Raw genomic sequence first — 20,460 nt, forward strand, 5'->3', positions numbered from 1 at the left:
ATCTTCACAAGCTGAGCCAGTCCTACTCGATATCAAGGATTCCTACAGGCTAACTTGATCTAACTGTTGCAATTATGAATCATCTGACGGAGCCATAAGTTATGATCTTCAGTGACCACTAATGAAGGTTGCCTAGCAGTTAAAATATCAAAGCAGCATATATCAGCACACTCTAGAGCACAAGATAGACTTCCAGTGTTGCACTTCTCTTGTATTTATTATATACTGTAAATTACATCCCAGGCTGCCTCCAACACTGACAGTCCTGTACTCCAGACTTAAACACCAGGTTTTAATAACCACTCCTGACAATCTTTTGATCGCTGGGGGGGGGCAGATGAAAGGCAAGGCCGCCTGCTGCAGGCAATCTGCTCAGTCAAAACAAAGGGGACTTCAGAGAGAGACAGAGATGCATCAGGTGTTAATCTCAAATGAACAACCAGGAGTGCCGGCTGATTGACTCACTCTCCATTGCCAGCCCAAAAGGGGAAGCGCCTGCCAGTGGACTCCTTCAGGATGCACGCAGGAAGGGAAAGGTGTTATTAGCTAGGCATGAAGTATTTTGATTTGGAAACCTAAAACCTTGAAAAGCCATTTTAGGATCTTCCTAAATCACTCTAAACTAATCATTCAACTATCTGATTTTTTCAACTATGCTGTACGGAGCAGATCTTGCTGGCATTTAAAACAAGTTCTCCCATTCAAACACAGAAGTGGGATAATCTGCAAGGGGAAGAGGCAATACAAAGAAAATAAGTTTCCAGAGCTTTCAAAAGTGAACAAGACAGAATTTGAGGGGATTACTTGGCAAAAAACTCCTGCATGGAGTGGAGGTGGACTGGATGACCTGACAGGGCTCATTTCTTCCAACTTGGGTCTGAATGAGAGCATTTTAATATTGTTAGCATCCTAATAAAAAGGTTCCCACTACCTAGTTTCAGACATTCAGTAAAACATGAATTTAGTCAGAAAAGTTTAGGTGTGATAATACCAGTAAACACTCTGTGAAAGGAACACAACTCCTAAAGTCACATCACTATGTTCCACAGCCACAGAAAGCAGTTTACTTGGATTCTGATAGTTCAGTGTAAAACAGTTTTACTTCTACGCTCAAAAGCCTGCATTAAACATCTCTCAGACGGGGAAAGTGAGAAAAAAGTGGCACTGCAGGGCCTCTTACCAAGCTAAACCCAGACTGTTCATAAAAGTTGCATAAACAAAAGATACAAATAAAACCCCTCCATGCTCACAAGATCAATGGAACCCAACCACGTATAAACCTCCCAGCTTCCTCCGCGCTCCCAAAAGCTGTCTGATGGGGCAGCGGCCAAGAAGGGTTGAGTTAATACTTAAAAACTATTTCAGATGCTGTATCTCATTCACATCAAATCATCACTGTCACTGCTTGACAAGCCTGCAACAAAATGTGGGGTTGATAAGGAGAAGACTCGGTGCCACCATGGAAGCTGGCGGCACATCTCCCAAGCACCACCCTCCTCCTCCCAGCGATGCAGGTGTTCACAGTAACTAATTCCTCATGGTGGGTTTTTCCCCTGCTTGAAAAATGAATTACAGTTTTTACTGGCTCAGCAAACTAGAACAGTTACAGCCAATATATCTTGAGAGGGGAACAAGGTGTTGGACTGACAATGAGTGCCACACGTTCTTTCCCAACATTTACTTCAGAAGTCAGAAAACCAGCAAACTTACTTTTTCCTACTCCTTGCATCCTATTACATGACCTCAAACATCAGGTAGTACAGAAAGCTACAAATACACAACAACATCAAGTCATTATGGTTGAATGCAGGAATACAAGCACAATAGCATGACTCCAACTGATGACACTTTGCTAGGCAATTATGGTATAAACTGTTTATCTGAATTGGATCAACCTGCCCGTTTTAATCCCTGGAGTCCAAGTATTGCTGATTAACCCATATGTTCAAAAGTACCTGTAAAAATGTTGACTTGACACCATCGGTACAACAAACTACAGCTTCACCTACAGCAATGGAGGTACAAAACGAACTGAAGGAGAAGCTGGTCTAGTTGGACTTTACTTAGCCTGGTGCTAAGTAAATCACCGCAGAAGCCAAATGACCATCACAGTTTGTCTTAATACAAAAGATCACACACAGGGTCCATGGGCTGGCAACTGAACTCAGATCCTGAGTTTCACTCCTTTATTTTAACACCAAATCCATCCTTCCCACCCATGACAGCTACACTTCTAAGGGGTCATCACTGTCAAGAAAGGATGACACAACAAGCAAAACACAGCCATCAGATCAGACCCTGAAGGCACAGGGATGTTAACTGACCTTACATGTGTTCTCTCATTCTGGTTAACATATTTACTATACTTACTTTCAGCTCTCTAATTTCAGCTAAGATCATAGCATCATAGAATCAACTAGGCTGGAAAAGACCTTTATGATCATCAAATCCAAGATATTCAGGCCAGTCTGCTTCCTTTCCAAGGTACCATCAGTCAAATCCAACCACATAATTTTATCTCTCAGTTACTGAGCTAAAACCATTTTAAACATCCTGCTTTCATCTTTATAGCTCTCTCCCACTTTTTAACTGTGCTGCAGCTACACAAGAATGTACTTGACATATAAAACGTGTATATGATTCCTTTAACATTTTAATGCCGTGTATTGTGTTGTAAACATCTCTTCATGTTTTATCTCCTTCTCCATAAATCAAAGACTAGTATCTTAGAAGTCTCCAAAACGATGTGTTTTCTCCATAATATAAATGTAAAGCTCTACTCCTTGAAACTTGAGTCAGCTTTCAAAAATCATCAAAAACCCCATGCTACGAAAAAGATTATCAACTAAGTTAATATCATTTTCTCCAACTCCATTTCTATAACAGCAGAAGTACAGTATCAGAATGGTTACAAAATTGGTATTCACCAGTCAGAAACTCAATGTTCCATTATTCTTTTCTTGTCATTTGTAAGGAATAACACTAAGGTAAAACACCTTCTCGTGTATCCATACCAATACACAACACTGAAAGAGTCAGGAGAGTGAACAGTATGAAATAGAAATGATTCTTGGATTTGTTCAGGATCAACATGCAGTTTACATGATCAAACACCATGTTTACAAGATGAAACACCACAACATATATCTCCACTTCCTTACCACAACTGCAATTAATAAGACTGATCTCTTGTAATGAGATTTTCCAGAGGTTTTGGCTAGCTTAGCAATGTTACAGTAAAGTGTGCCTTAATCTATTCCTTGGTAAATGCATTAAGTGATTTTAATGTTTTATTATTAAAACCCACTGTAAAATACTGGTTAGAAAAGATAGAAGAGCAATAAAGAACACCTGTCCAAAAGAATTTTAAGTTACTTCATTGATGGAAAAAAGAAAGAATGCCATTAAGAAAAAGAGGGAAAAAAAGAGGAAAGCTGTTTTAGCAGGTGGGACTGAGAAGTGGTGACATGTTGTAGTACAATACTGAAGGGCTGGAGGATGTAACGTGGTGTTGGGTGATGTGGAAGAGAACCAGGGACCACTGGCTTAGCATGCCACTAAAATGCTAGATGAGGTGTGAAGTACAACTCTGAAGTACTGTGATACGAAGGAGTGAGGCAGAGGCAGAACTGCTGGGAGAGGACAAGAGAAATAAAACACTATCTTTGCTTTGGCACCTTCCAGCTGCATTTTACTCCCTTAGAGCCCATAGAGCCAACATGCTCTCCAGGAAAACCCAAGGACTCTCCAATATTTATTCAGATCCCCAGAATTCATAACATTTTCCACCAGCCTGAGAGATCCTGTTTCTCTCAAACTACTGTCTAACATAAATTACTCCAAGATACTTTTCTTGACATTTGCTACACAAATGTTTCCGAAATGCCCTTGCTGTAGAACATGCACCATATTTATCCCTAATACAAGCTCATGCCCAAGGACTTTGTATTCTCCAGGATATGTTCAAACAGCTTTTCACTGCCATTTCCTCCTCAAAAATTAAGTCATCATCTTCCTGAAAATAGCTATCTCATTTCACAGAATTGTCATAAACCCAGATTACTTCTACTTGCATTGGAAAGCACAGCTAGAATTTACTTTACAGGTTGTGAAATTTGTTTGTAAATAGACACCTTTGGCTTTGGGACTATAGCAATAGGACAAGGGGTGATGGGTTTAAACTGAAAGAGGGGGAGTTCAGGGTAGACATAAGGAAGAAGTTCTTCACTCTAAGGGTGCTGAGGCGCTGGCACAGAGTGCCCAAAGAAGTGGTAAATGCTCAATCCCTGGCAGTGTTCAAGACCAGCCTTCACAGAGCCTTGGGAAACATGGTCCAGAGTGAGGCATTCCTGCCCATAGCAGGGGGGTAGAAACTAGATGATCCTAAGGTCCTTCCTAACCCAAACCACTCTGTGATTCTATGATTCTATAAATATTCAGATTCTACTTCTAGAAACAATGGAAAAATACAACATTGGCAACTCACATCATTTTTTATCACTGCTTTCACGTTAAGGAGAGTGAAAGTGGGGCAAGAACTTCCACTCTGTAACTTTCTAGCTCTTGCACTTAGGAGAAAGAAAAATGTGTTTCAAGCGTGACACAGCATCTGAAATCAAGAGAGGAAGTGAGCACGGAAAGGTTATTTTAGACCAACTTTGTAAAGAAATAACCCCATGACTTCTGTGTCTCTGTGCATTACTTGGCATAGCCCTGACTCCCTCTTAGTAGCTAATTCAACTGAAATAGTTAAATTTAACTTAAATAGTTAAACTGAACTTAGTTCAATGGGGGTAAACAGACCTCAGCTCCTAACAGATTGCTAAAATAAAGTGGTTGAGAGAAGAATAAAAACCCCAAACCACAGAATTTGAACAGTTAAAAGTTTGTATCAATACTGCTATGAATATCACAAAATCTCTATTACACTTTCACAGGACCAGGCTCCTCACATCCTGTCCTAAATCATAGGGAAAGAATTTTACACAATCGACACTTTACCTTCCCACGACATATTTGAGGACTGTAAATCGTGCACACAGATTTATCAGGGAAATGAGGAGTGGGAAAGACAAGTTGCCCTTAAAGATGTACAGATTTATGGCAATATGGGAAGCGGAAAGACGGTTATCATATAAAAAGGTCCTTAAGGGATCGCAAGGAGCAGCAAGGGAAACATGAGTCATGAGCTGCCAGAGACAGGGATGCGTATGGGGAGCAATGGACAGAGCAAAGTAGCAATAAAGGAAGTTCCAAGTCAAATGTGCTCCTTCCCAAAGGTCGAGACAGATACCCAAGTTTAAGCTATTTATTGAAAATGAAATTCCCAGCCAATTCAGACACAGCACCAACAGCACTTGGAAAGGGACCCTCATGGACTTAAAAGATCCATTGATAAACAAGGTCATAGACCACAGCTCTTTTCTTTTGCTTTCTTACCAGCAATTCTACTTTGCTTTCCTTAGGAAGAGTTGCCTCGAAGGCCCATCTACATCAGCAAGTAGCTCAACATGAGCGAGAGCACAAACTTACAGCCCTCAGTTGAGACTGTGACAGACACAGTCAGACAGACACATTACACTTTGTGAGGCTGAAGCAACATTTTCTATTTAACAGCGTATTAACAGCTGTTGTTAGAGTGAGACAGCAATGAGGAAATGGTGAATTATGAGCCCAAGCACACAGTTACCACACTCCTAACTTTCCTTTCCCATCCCAAAAAGCATCAAAAGTGTCAAGCTCCAAATCATAGCACAGGATTCCTGGTACTCCCAAGCAGCTTGCGATTTTAAATAGCAAGATTTTAAAATGTGGCTTCCAAAAGTTTAAGAAGTGGCTACTTTTGAGACAAAATACAATCCTGAGCAGCAATACATGGAAGCTGAAGACAAAGAAAATTAGTTCCTTCTGCATGAATATCATCTCTAGGAAGATCTATCAAATTCTCAAGAAAGACAAGTTGTACACGAGTCTCTAAACAAGCAGTAAGTAATACTCCTCTTAGAGCAGTAGTATCCACAAACATAAAACCTGCGCTTACTTCAGCCTGAGCAAGGTGTGTGCATATGGGTGCAATCTCAAAAAGCATATCAGGTGCCTACCACAGAGGGGTTACAAGGTGTAAACATCAAAGAGCCCAACTCAAAAAAGTAACTCCAGGATGTAGAGCAAAGGAATGCCCTGTTCCACTAGTGGGGTCCCAGGACTCAGCCTTCCCCATCTTCCAAGTGATAGCTGAAACCATGAAGTATTATCAAAGGCAGCACTGCTACTGTTCTTCTTCTTCCAGGCCACATTAAGCAATAAAAGTGACTGTGGATACTATGCTTTACAGCTCAGTTCAACACCACAAGTGCTGGTACCTGATGACTAGTTAAGATTCTCCTTTGGGACTTAGGAACAGCCTAACAGCAGGTTTGTTTCACAACTGGATTGCAGGATAGATCCTGCAATCAGCTCCACAGGCATGTTCACACATGCAGGGAAGCTCAAGTTAAGTACCTGGAAGTCAAGGACTCACATGGAAAAGACGAGAGGTGATGAGCACAAGTTACTCCCAGGACTCAAGAGGAAAGTTTTCCCAATGAAAACAATCAGCCATAGGAATAATCTGCCCAGGGAAGCGGTGGATTCTCCAGCACTGGACACTTTAAAGATTCAGCTGGTCAGGGTACTGGGACATGTAGTTTAGGTCATGTTCTGCTTAGAAAGGTTGGGCCAGATGATCGTTGAGGTCCCTTCCAACCTGGGATTCTGTGATTCTATGATCTCTACCATGAAACATGGATGGAGACTTCCAATATGTTTTATAACAGGAGATGCCCCAATTCCAACCTGAACAGAAACACACAAACCTCACCAAAGTCCCACTACAGACATTTAGAAAGGGGCACTGAGACATTCTTTGGATAGATCTGACAAGGTCATACAATAACACAACCAAAGAACCAAGCCCATAACGCCACACAGCCCCAATGGCTATTCTTATACTCCAATTACACAGTTCTTCCTATGTCATTTTCAGTGACCCAGGGTTAGTATTATCAAGATAAACATTATTATTGGGAGGCTTAAAACCTCATCAACTCCATTCTGAATAAACACACTGTGCCTAGCAACTATACTTTAGATCTCAGACATATATTCCTTTCATGGTGTCAGTTTTAACAGCTCAAGAGCTCAGGCAGCAGCTGAAGGCACAGCACTCCCAGCCACACATTTACACTCCTTGGCAGCATTTCAGAAACCAGGATGACACCAGTTTGATGTACAGACGAAAAAACGGACTGACCTGATTGATGGAGTTGGCAGCACAGGATGCCAGTCCAGTTCCAAGGGATGCGAGCAGGAAGCAGGTCAGGTCAAATGGGACCGGGGCCATGGCAAAGCCAGCAGATGCTGTGCTTACAACCAGAGCTGCAACACATGCAAGAACACAGTTCAGAGCATCAACAAAAAACTGACTCTTTTGCACATATCACTAGAGTTAGTATTTTTAAACCCCAAAAGAACACTTGAGGAGATTAACTTTTTCTTACTTTTACGGATCAAAGTAGCTCCAGGAACTGCCTACAAGTAATATTAATACCCTACATAAAGAAGTCAAAGATGAGAAGAACTGTCAGGGATGAAATGAGAAACTCAAAAGCATCAGCACATTAGTAGAAGAGGTGAGAATAAACCTTGTGTCTCTGTATTTCCTATTTTATGGATCTGCTACAGGATCAAACTGCCTTATACAACACATACAGGAGACACACTTGCACCAGTAACTCATATGCCACTGCAAAGTCCAACATGGAGGAACAACAGTAAGAAAAACCCTGAATTGAGAGATAAGCATTTATTATGCTTATAATTTACATCAAATTATAGCAGGAACTTAAGGAGTGCAGAGAGTCAAAAAGAGACTCAGGGCATGTAGGCTATCATTGGTGAAGCCACTAAGCTAACTGTACAAGTATCTCCTCACACCGTTCCCATTTGACAAGCCCACATCAGGCAGAAGGCATGAACACACCATCACACGGACCCAGCAACTCTTAAATCCCTTAAAATTTGAGTGGATTAATAAAAATCCACTTTTGTCATCTAAAATTATAACCTTAGTACAGTACTGCAAATCACACCCTTCAAATGGAAGTTATCTGAGTTATCAATCCTAAAATTGTAATTACCCAAATAACAGGTCTTATGAACCTCACTTTTGGCTAGAAGTAGATTGACATGAAAAATTTCTTATACTATAAAGTCAGCAAGCATACTGAATATCTTGCTAGGACCTTGAACCTTGCGATCTGAAATTAATAGTTATGAAACAGAAAGTATTTAGACTATATTCTACGTGTAATTACTGCTCCAGACATCAGCTAGCTCAAATCAAAGCAGCAAAACATTCTGATCTTCCTGATTCCTACAAAGTCTCCTGTTTGTCTGGAGTTAAATGACAAATAACCTTGGCTGACTGAAAATACTTGGATTATCTACTAAGTAGAGTTACTTGAGATGAAAACTTAAATGTCACAGCAAGGATGCACATGTCAAGTGCCACTTTTAAGAACTGCATAAGAACCTTAAGATTTAATCCTAAAAAGACAGTGAAGAAAACTTGCTGCTCATCAAAACTTTTCTCTAAGTATTAAATCCATTGACAGCTGAATATTATTATAATAATATACATCATATTATTACAAACCTCGTTATGGATTCCCAGGATGTTGTGCAGACGGCTGTCGCACAGACTGGCTGTGAGTGTCTCTGCCTGACACCAAGGAAAGTCCCTGGGCTTTGATTCCCTATCAGAGCATCAGTTAGATCTTAGGCGCATCACTTAGATCTTAGGCAGAAGCCCTACCCTGTGAGGATGATGAGGCGCTGGCATAGAAGAAGCTGTGGCTGCCCAGCCACGGCAATGTTCAAAGCCAGGCTGGACACAGGGGCTTGAAGCAAGCTGCTCCAGTGGAAGGTGTCCCTGCCCATGGCAGGTGGTTGGAACTTAATGAACTCTGAGGTCTCTTCCAATCCAAACTAGGCTGTGATTCTATTAAATAACCACAGATTCTGTAACCCCGCCACACAAACTAATAAACCCAAAGGTTTCTGAAAGACTGGATCTCATTTAGAATATAAATACAACAGCATCTTAGTTTCAAAACTAGTAGAGTGCACAAGAAAATATGTAATTGGTTTACAACTGAGCTAAAAAATACACTGCAAAGATGACAGTGAAACAGAGGCGTCTGCATTTCTAAGAGTGATTACATTCATTTCTTCTGCATAATAAATCACACGTTCACTTCTAGACAAGGATTTAATTAAAACTTATCTTAGAGAGCACTTTACACCAATTTATTACGGAAAAACACCAACTCATTTACTGAAGAAGAAAGGTGGAGCAGATTGGCAAACAGTCAGTGTAACATTACCATTACACTGACCTCAAAGAAATTCTAACACTGTACAGCTACAGCACTAATTAAAGTCCTCATTGATTTCTCCAGATTAATTTCAGCCACTCATTTCAGTGTGACTTATCAGGATCTCATTAAAAAAGGGTGTCATACATCCTCTCACTTACCCCATTAACCCAGGTATTTCCAGTTGTTGGGCAGTGAACACCAGGCATTCCCCACTTGCCTCACCATGCAGCAATTTCAATGCAACACGTGACGAGTAAATAAGAAAACGTTCCCTTTGGATTGGGAAGTTTATTTTCTTTTACTGTGGAAGCAATATTATACTCTTCTACTTCCCTCATGGAGGAAAAGTATATTTAATTGAGATCACATCAAGGCAATGAGGTCATTGACTGTTTATTTTTTAATCCCTGTTAGTTTAGCGCTTTAGGGGCCAAGTTAACTTCACCTTATTGCATAATATGTGGCATTGATCCTTTCAAAATTTGTTGATGAGAGTTGGCATTATATATGCTCTTCAAAAAGAAGCCAGGATTTAAACTTATGAGCTCAGCCTAAACCTAATTTTCAGTCTTCTAAACATCATTAGCTTTAATAAAAATTAACAGGGGACATTTGTCTCCCATTTCCATGTAAATGAAAAAGAAAATGCTAATGGATTGGTGACAAAAAGAATGAATTATGATGTTTCTAGCATAAAAACATGTTCATAAAGTCCACAGTGTATTCTTTACATCCTCTTTATCTTCACTGTAATGCAAGCTGCCTTTAGAAATCCCTGTATTTGTATTTATAGCATGCCAATCACTGCTCCAGATTTTGTTTACCTCCTATTTTTTCTTTATCTACCTAGTAGCCAAGCCAAAATAAAAATGTAGAAAGCCAAAGCAAACAAATTCAGCTTTAGGTTTCCTTCCCACTCATATACTGATGATATATTGGTACATATGGATGGACAAAAGGAAATGCATTTCTATTTTAGGACACATTTTCACTGTTTTATGTTTATATGCTACTTGCAGGAAACTATCTTACCAGAAACTGACGGAATTTTCCTTCCAGAGTTCTCACACTTTCCTTTCTGGAGATGTAAATGCAGCATTCGTATTAGTGCTATACAACTGACCAATGCTTCCTTTATGAACTTAGATTTGGTTGGGCGAAGGCATATCATAGAATCCCAGACTGGTTTGGGTTGGAGGGACCTTAAAGCTATTCCAGTTCCAAATTCCTGCCACAGGCAGGGACACCTCCCACTAGACCAGGTTGCTCCAAGCCCCGTCCAACCTGGCCGTGGACACTGCCAGGGATGGGGCAGCCACAGCTTTTCTGGGCACCCTGTGCCAGGGCCTCAGCACCCTCACAGAGAAGAACTTCTGCCTAATATCTAACCTAAATCTCCCCTCTGAGGTTAAAGCCATTCCCCCTTGTCCTGTCCCTACAAGCCCTTGCAGAAAGTCCATCTCTATTGTTCTCACAGGCACCGTTTAGACACTGGAAACTGCTCCAAGTTCTCCCAAGAGTCTTCTCTCCTTTTGTTGCAGATTTTAACCTGCATACTAAAGATGGCCAAACTCCTGAAGCAAACTTCAGTCTGGGACAACGACTTAAAACAATTCTTTGCATCGTATCACATAAAATTCAAGTACAATAATACACACAAAGGAGATAATATCTTTTTCCCATTGAACAATTCTAAAATGCTTTGCAAAAATAAACTGTAATGATAGTTTATTTTTACTTCATTAGGTTTTCCTTGTAGCATGGAAAATAACTTGCCAGAAAGCTACCACTATTAAGCTTGCTTTCTTTGACAGGGTAATAGTTACTGTTGTAATTACCACAAAATGAGAACTACTTTGACTTGCACGTGACATATATTTAGAACTGAGAAGATACATTAAGACATAGCCCCTTCCTCAGCAGGCTGGAAAGTTATATTAAAAATTCTACAGCAGATTGGAAATTTGCAGTTAAAATTATATCTGTCTCATCTTACTACATCCACTTCTCAGACAGGCACCACATAAGGTGCTATCTATTCATCTATTCAGGTTAGACATAAGGAAGAAGTTCTTTACTGTGAGAGTGGTGAGGCACTGGCACAGCGTGCCCAAAGAAGTGGTAAATACCCCATCCCTGGCAGTGTTCAAGGCCAGACTGGACAGAACTCTAGGTAACATGGTTTAGTGTGAGGCATCCCTGCCCATGGCAGGGGGTTGGAACTGGATGATCTTAAAGTCCTTTCCAACCCAAACCATTCTGTGATTCTATCTAGCTGGTTGTCCTCACCAAGAGGCCAGCATACAAGACATCCTTTACTACAGAAGCAACATCAAGAACATAGAATAGTTACGGTTGGAAAGGACCTTACAGTCATCTAGTTTCAACCCCCCGTCATTGGCAGGGATACCACACACCAGACCAAGTCACCCAAGACTGTCCAGCCTGGCCTTGAACACTCCAGGGATGGAGCATTTATCACAAACCATAGAGAAATACCCAGGGAGAATACTCAGCGTTTTTCATATCATGCCTTTATTCCACTTCCCCCAGATTAAAACTTGAAGTTTAATTTTCCTGTGGTTTTGCATTTATTTCATCTTAGTTCTCAGATGTGATCACTGAGGAAAACCTTTCATAAATGTAAACTTGAAGCTGTATTTAAGATGAGACAACCAGAAATTCTTCCTGTGTTTGCATTATAAATTATTACAATTTCCTCCTATTACTGTACCTTTACATGTCTCTGTCCTATTCGCAATTATACATAAACTTTATTTTCAACTTGAAAACAGTATTTATAACTCTGAAAACTTGTAAGACAGAGGCATTAGCTTTCCAAGTGCCTGCATGGTAAGACACAGCTGTGCAGACAGCAGCCTACAGAGAACACTGCAGAGAAGGGAAAGGATGGAAACTGAACCGAAAAAGGTAGGTTATGCGACAAGTAATTAGAAGTTCCCTAATTGTTTTCTATGGCAAAAGAATATAAACAAAAATCTTTTCCTGTTGGTAAAGCAGAGCTTCTAATGGTAGAGGCATAAGAGCTGCAGTTTACATGAAGCAGGAAAGTATGGTAATAGCTAAACTCATTTCCTTTCAAAGATGAATTACAGTTCAGAACACAAACAAACATTCTCTTTACTCCAGCAGTGGGAGAAGAAAAGGGCACAAGGAAGTCCCATTTTAGCATAATGCAGAGTTTGTTTTTTTGTTATTTCATGCTCTAAAAAGTATAAATAAAGAATCTGCCAAAAAAACCCCAAAGCACCACACCGGATATGAGATCTGTCAGAATTTCATGGGTGAAAGGCATTGAGTTGTGTGCCATTTGTAACTTAAAAACTGACCTCAGAGGATTTATTTCCCTTTTTTAAAAAAATAATAAAATCAAAAGAACTACACAACCATATTCTTTACAGAATATATTATTTGTCTAAACAATTACACAAGCACTAATTGTTTCCTTGCTCCCTACACTACACCCAGTAATATTCCTGTGCATCTCCTACATTATCTATGGCCAATAAAGACCAACAACAGAACTCCTCTCCTACAAACCCCTCTTCATCCAATTTATTCTTTTACATTTTCTACTTCCAATAAAGTCTTCCCTTCCCCCAGATCATTACTCATAAAGTTCACAACAAGAAGAGAGGTTGAGATTTCTTTTGTATCTTTATACCTTCTCAACAGGTACAAAGTATACTGCAATTCCTTGGATCAAGAGCAGTACATCCACACAAAACCTGAAGGGAATGAAATCCTGCACCCTTTGCCTTCTACAGGTTTCAAGTAACACCTGAGTTTAAAATCAGAGTGCTTCTCGCTTGCCTGTCAATATTGCCTTTTACTCTTGAACCCAGAAGCTGTTGAGAAGTTTCACAGCAACACTGAGGCTACACAAAAAACATATCACGTAATTACTTTATCCAGAAAAAGACTCTTTTCAACTGTACTGCACTTCTTGAAACTCTCATTTTAAGGAGCGTCAGTAATACCCAGATGTGGTACTAACACAGAGCTAACCCATACGGAAGATCAGTAAACGTAAGAATGTACACTTCAAGTGCTTAAAACAACAGTTCATTTTCTCTCCCTCTCTCTGGTCATTTAATCATGGCATTTTAACTTTGTATTTCTGGATCTATTGAGATATTTTAATTTAGTTCAACTTCAATTACTAGCACAGCTTTCAAGTTCATATAAAAGAGCCACTTAAATTAAATCACCTCATTGAACATGCCAGAAGATCTAATTCTCCATAAAGCCCTTGTAAGTTATCCATGGTGAGCCCAACAGAAACAAAATATTACTAAAACTGAAGAGCACTGGGGAGAAAAAGGCAAGATGTGTATTACGCAGAAAGAAGAAAAAGGCAATATTAAGGTTGTACACAGAAACACAGAGTAGTTAGGGTTGGAAAGGACCTTAAGATCATCTAGTTCCAGCCCCCCTGACATGGGCAGGGACACCTCACACTAAACCATGTCACCCAAAGCTCTGTCCAACCTGGCCTTGAACACTATCAGGGATGGAAGGTTTACCACTTCTTTGGGCAACCCTTTCCAGTGTCTCACCACCCATGCCACAAAGCTGCTGCAAATCTTAAGTACAATAACCCTGATAAAAGCTCAATGTGCTAAGAAGAGTTTTATATACCTAAATTTGAAATTACCACGGCTAACATGGAAAAGTGACATGGTAAAGTACCAAAACACATGCTTTCCATCCCTCAAGCCTACTAATACAGCTCTTTACCAGCATCAAATAAATGCTTTAAGGTTTTTAAAAACAATGAGGAAGAACACTTGGACAAGATCAGTTTTATCAAGGCCAAAACATGAAATGTCTCATCTGCACTGGGAGCTATTGATAAAAAATTAAATGACCACTGCATGCTGTATGTGGTCAGTACAATTTTGCCATGAGAAACAATGAAAATTTACATATTGCAAGACAAAGTTTCAAGAAAGAAACTGAAATCAGGACATTTATTATAACAAATTGCTATGGCAAAGAACAACAGTTTTATTATCAAGAATTTATTCCATCCACTGGAGAAAGCGCCACAGTAGGGACTTAGGAAATTGTATTACTGTTCTTGGCCCTGATACAGACAAGATGTAAGGCTTTGGTCAGATCATTAGTTTCCCTAGACATAAAAGTATATATAGCACTACCTATTGAAAGAAGTAATTTATAGTTGTTAAGTACTCCTATTAGAACAAGGGGAAAGGTAGTGAGGCTACAAGGCTTAACAAACTGCTGGTTTGAGGATACACCTCATCCTTGACTAGAGAAGGAAATGATACCTTCTTTTTTAATTGGTCACACAGAAACATCTTCCTTTATAACACAGGGAATTAACTGGATTATCTTTTCTTGGGACTTTTAATACTAATTTCACAATAAGTAGTACTTAAGTGAAAGTTCAGTAAAAAAAGACAGAAAATTGGTAACCCTAAGCAAGATGCCTTTAGATACTTAATGCAAAGCTTGTAAATTCACTTGTAACCCAGTTTAGTAACACTTGTTTCTGATTCCCAAGAGCTAGCTGGTGGTATGACACAAGTCCCTCCTCACTGTTTTTAAATAAAATTAATGGGAAAACTATAAAATGCTTCCGTAAAACAATTTTTCCCCATGCAACAACCTTCCTTGCAATTGACCCAGGGACTTTGTGCAGTAAAGTGGGAATTCTCACACAAAAACCTACACAATACCAGTAACATACTAAAGAACTCTAATATATTAAGCAGGATGCACAGAAGTGAAAAAAAAAATGACCAGGATTACCTGTAAGTTTAATCTTGGACAAACGTGCCAAAATTCCTGGCAAATCATCCAGACGTAACTTCATCTCTTTCCACTGTCTGTCTCCTTTGGCTTCTGCTTTTACTGCTGCAACAGAGCCTTCAGTTTGTGCAGTTGACTTCACTTCTCTCAACTCCTTGCTGACTGATGCCTCAGACAAAGGTTGATGCACAGGTGAAATTGGTCTAATCTTGTGTATAACCTTTTTTTCTTGATCCAGTTGCTGAAGCTCACGAAAAGGAGATGCAACTGAATCAGACTTAGGCTTGGCTCGTTGGCTGAGGTCTTTGTTGCATTGTGTTACATACTGAACAGAAAGAGAATGAATAGTTAAGAAGATATTTATAGCCATTTGAGGGTACTAATATAATCAATATTATTCCTATATTATGCTTATTGTTTGGAGAATTACTTCCTACAATAACATGGCTGAGTTATCCTGAACTTCACTTCTTTCACATGCAAAAGAGTTTCTGAGGTTGAACAAGGTATTACAAAAGCAGCTTTTAAACTCACAACTGCACCATAAAGTTTACTTAAGGTGGAAGAATTCCTTCTGTATAAAGTTACTTCCTCCTCCGTAGCTTCAACAGTACTTTGTTCTTTCAAAACCTCCAGACAACATCAATCAATTTACAACTGATCAATTCACCATCAAAAAGGTACATGCATGCCTGTAACAACAGCAGTCTTCAAATAAAAGCACTCCACTTTTTGTGTCTTTAAGATAGGTAAAAATCAGAAAAATGCCAGAAAATACAATCTACCTCCTACGATATAAAATCACCTCCCATATTAGGCTATTACTGTTTGTGCCAAACTTCACGCTAATTAACTAGACAACCATTTTACATAGAAGTTCAAGTGAACACATATAGAACAGGAAGTTCTATAGGAAGTTTGACACCTCATTTACAGGCTCTTACAGTAAAACACAGAGTAAGGAAAAGAGCATTTAACTGTTTTTAGATATAATGAACAGGACATAACTTGGAGAGAGCAAAATACATCTTTTATTACCATTGTCTTACATGGGAGACAATTGTTCAAAGATGAAGACAGAATTTCAAGGGTTTGAATGATAATGAGAGCCCTTTTAATACCTCCAGTTAACAGCACACTACAGAATGTAACCCATTAAGCTACTCAGGAGCCCTGATTCAAATTAAACTATCAACTCTTCCTTCAGAACACACTACCTCCACAAGTGAGTTCCATTTACCACTTGTGCCACTGCTAGCCAGGATTGTACTTCCTTAATAGCATTTTTATAAATAATAACTCCAGAAATCATTTCATTTCCTTTTTCTCAACAGGACAAGAATGTTCTGCTTCAACAGCACAGAAAGCCCCTGCGGACCCATCACAGCACAAGGAACTCTCCTTGCTATAGCAGGTTTCTTCCAAGATGCCAAGTGCTAAACCATGATGCAGCATAGAAAAGGAAACACTTAGAACTGTCTGAGATTGGCTGATAAGAAAACTATCAACTTATCTCCGTTCTGACTCATCACATAGGACAAAACAAATCAAAGTATGAGAAACATGGGATAAACAGACTTACCATTCGTTTGAGAAAGTTAAAGTACTGAAATGTAATCAATCTGTCATTGCCTACATGGCAAAGCTGTACGAACTGGCATGGTATCTGCCGTATTCTAGTGTTCTTCAGACGCCAGACAAATAGTCCTATTTAAAGAAGAAGCACATCAGAACCCTCTTCCTTCTCTTCCACCAAGTTTGCTATTGTCAGCTGTGACTCAAAACACCCCAACAAACAGGAACCAGAGCTGTGCAGATGAAGAACTGAAAGGTTCTTCAGGTGAAGAACTGAACGTGCAGCTTGCCCTAATGGAGTTTTCTTCCAAATCTCTGCTCCCCAGAGATGCACTTTTAGTTTACTGCTCCATTATCATCTCCCTATGCTATTGACAAAACCACCTTGGCAAGCAAGCACAAGGAAGTAGGTGACACAGGGCAGCACCAAAGTCACACCTCAAAGAGGACACCTCTATATGTCACCACACCGACACCCCTCTCTGAGGGGAGGCACACAGCCACACACAGGCCCTGTGCACCACCACACAGAGCAGCCCCACAGCCCCGGCCCGACCCCAGCCACAACCACTCCGGCCCTGCGCACCCCACAACCCCTGGCCCCCTTCACCCCGCGGTACCTGCCAGCGCCCGGGCCGGGCTGCAGCGGCGGGCAGCGCTCATGGCCGCGGCGCCGCTCCCGGCCGCCCTCTCCCCTCACCGCCTGGGCGCCGCCATCTTGCCCGGTGTGACCGCTAAACGCCTTCCGGGTCGGCGTTTCCTGGGGTAGGATGAGGGGTTCCGGGAGGGACGGGAGCCGCTGGGATCGGGATGTTCCGTTCCGCAGCCGCATGGATCGGGCACTGAGGGGCTGTGGGGAGGCTCCTGACCGAGCCCCGTGGCTCTGCAGAGGGGGAAGCCTTTCCCGGCCCTGGGCTGTGCACGTAGGGGCGGTCCGGTGCGGGATGCGGTGCAGTGTTGGTCCTACTGGCTCCTGCGGGGAAGCGCTCGGTGGGTGTCTGGTTATGGAATCACTGAGGGAAGCGGGTTGGAAAAGAGCGTTAAACTCATCAAGTCCGACTGCTCCCAGCACTGCCAAGGCTACCACTAACCCGTGGCACTGAGGGCCTCGGCTGCACGGTGTGTGAACACTTCCATGGAGGGTGACTGCAGCCCTGCCCTGTTCCAATGCCTGAGCACTCTCTGGGGCAGGAATTGTTCCTCAGCTCCATCTAAACCTGCCCTGGTTTAGCTTGAGGCCGTTTCCTCTTGGGTTATAATAAGAGATGAAGGACTGAGGTGGGAGCTGAGGCTGAACTGGGCACTTCAGGGACATTAACTATGAAGAAGCAGCCCAGAGACCTGTCTGTCCCAGCACTGGTTGTGATTCCCTCATCACCATCCCTGGGCACATCATCAGCTACGGTGGCCTCCGTGACAGAGAGCAGGAAGGTGGAGTTCATGGGGAGATCGCATGGAACAAGCAGGAGAGGTCTAATAAAAGATAAATGAATCCGTGAGGACAGGGAGTCTCATTTCCAAAAGGAGCTGAACTTTAAAGAGCCAAAGGCTTGGTAAAAAAAAAAAAAAAAAAAAAAAAAAAAAAAAAAAAAAAAAACATATACCTAAGTGTATTTAGTTCCTAAAGTAATTTCATTTCAATACCCATTGGGTGAAGTTACACATTGTGGGAGCTCATATTGAAGAGCCGACCCCACTGTCATCTCATCCTCCCCTCATACAAGTACCAGATCCGCTGCTAAGCAGACTCACTTTGCTAACCTGAAGGGGAAAAAAACCCTGTTATTTCACTGTTTTAACTGTTTAAACTCACCCTGCACAGGGTCTGATAGGTTTAAAGCTGGTGCAAGGCACAGAGGAAGGGGCCTCAGACTGGAGTATGAGCAAAAAGGGAAGGGAACGGTTAGGACTGCTCAAGCTGTAAAGTGTAATTGCACCCCCAGGCATCTTTAAAATGTTTTCTCTTAAGAGTTTAAGTTCAGGAGATGTAGGCTATCAGTCACTTAAATGCTTTCGAAAATCATTCTCAATATTTTAACATGGAAATCTTCCTCAGAACCATCTTCCTCCCAGGCTTTCATTTCTTTATGGTGCTTAAATTCATGCAAAAGTCATCTTAAATCATTATTAGGAAGATAAAATGAAAACACTCACTCTAATTCACCAAGAATATCCTACTTGGAAGCATTCATTTCCACTCTCTTTCTATTTGGGGAGCTGGGGAGAAATTAGGGCTTCAAATTCCTTACGGTTAATATCCTGTTTAACTCTGGGTTCTCACCACTGGGCATATATCACTTCACAGTTCCTGTTTGCATCTCTAGTTTTCTGTAACTTCCACAGATTTGGCCTCACTTTCAATTTACACCTGCAAAAATAGAGCAAACATCACGTAGCAAACACACACAATGGTTACACAGAGGGCTGGAATGGTCGGTTGGGTTTAGGGCAGTTTGGGTCAGAAAGGAAAAGGCTGAGGTAGCCGAGTGTTCCCTGTCAGGGCTGAGATTTAAGGTTTAATGATTTTCATTGCCTTTCACTTGGGCAATAAATTGCACCCCTGGTGAGAGGGGGGAGAAACACGACTTTTCTAATTAAGGAGAATGTTATCCACGGGCCTCAAGACAGAGCAATACTTCTTTGTGGAACAGTAATGATGATTTAGAGCACAGAGGATGTCACATACCCACTTGAGTTTAACCACTAAAGCTAATCCTAGAGAGAAAAAAAACACATTAGGATATTTAGTGGACACAAGTATACAAAAGAGCTGTATTTCAGCCTAAAATGGTTCCACAGGCTATGGATCTTGTAAGCAAAGGTTCAGGTTTCCATGGTATTGCTTCTGCAGAAGCTGTCTCCATGGAAGGCTCCAGAAAGTACCTGGGAAAGGGATTACAGGAGTATGGCCCTTCCAGGGAGCTCTAAGCACCTTCCCCATGTAGCTCCCACCGTCTAGTTCATCCAAGCCCAGGTACCAATGTCACAGCGCTCCATGGAGAGTTGCAGGAGCACCCTCATCTCACCATCTAGTTTACACTGGAGATGTCACAGGGCACCACTGTGGGGCAGAGCAACTCCTGAAGCATCTCTAACTGTTGTGCTAATTGCTAAGATGGGCAATTGCTGGGGATCTATGGATACTTCCCTGCAGTTATAAAGTAAACACTGCACCTAGAGGTCTGTTTTCAGGGTGATGCAAGGGGCGTTTACACCACGCGACTCCCATTAATGTTAATTATAGAGCACATATTAACAGCATTATACGATCCTTTTTCCTATTAGCACTATCATAAATCTGACTGGTGGGGCTTAATTAGAGCTCAGCAGCAAAATGCAAGAGTTTGGTACGTGAAAGGGCAAATTTGTAGAGACACCAAACTATTATTATACTTTAATCTCAAAATCTCGTTTTCCCTTACTTGTAACACCAACAAGATCGATTTGTTGTCAGAAAATGATTTAAAGACCGACTGTAAAAATGTTATATTTTCCTTGCTTTATAGAATGTGGCATTGATGTTAGAGCTCCGCAGAGACTTGATGTACTTTCAGATAGGGAACTCTAAAAGCCAAGTGCAAAATAAATAAGATGGCATCCTGCTGTTATTGTGGTAACCTTTGCAGATCATTTCAGAACTGTGACTGTTGTATAGGTTAGTAATACA

The 20,460-nt window shown here is 41.0% G+C and overlaps 1 protein-coding gene across 1 annotated transcript in view; it reads right to left on the minus strand.

Moving 5' to 3' along the window:
- The window catches only part of COX10 (cytochrome c oxidase assembly factor heme A:farnesyltransferase COX10), a 102,271-nt gene extending 84,750 nt beyond the window's left edge, over positions 1-17,521 (minus strand). Inside the window, exons 1-4 of the mRNA XM_034067675.1 lie at positions 17,414-17,521; positions 16,801-16,925; positions 15,219-15,543; positions 7,292-7,416 (exon numbers count right to left, since the gene is read on the minus strand). Coding sequence (XP_033923566.1) covers positions 7,292-7,416; positions 15,219-15,543; positions 16,801-16,925; positions 17,414-17,456 — 618 coding nt within the window. The 5' untranslated portion in view covers positions 17,457-17,521. The remainder of the gene's footprint in view (positions 1-7,291; positions 7,417-15,218; positions 15,544-16,800; positions 16,926-17,413) is intronic.
- Between the last annotated feature and the right edge of the window lie 2,939 nt (positions 17,522-20,460).

The sequence above is a fragment of the Melopsittacus undulatus genome, chromosome 11 (assembly GCF_012275295.1).
Source record: "Melopsittacus undulatus isolate bMelUnd1 chromosome 11, bMelUnd1.mat.Z, whole genome shotgun sequence".
NCBI classification, from domain to species: domain Eukaryota; kingdom Metazoa; phylum Chordata; class Aves; order Psittaciformes; family Psittaculidae; genus Melopsittacus; species Melopsittacus undulatus.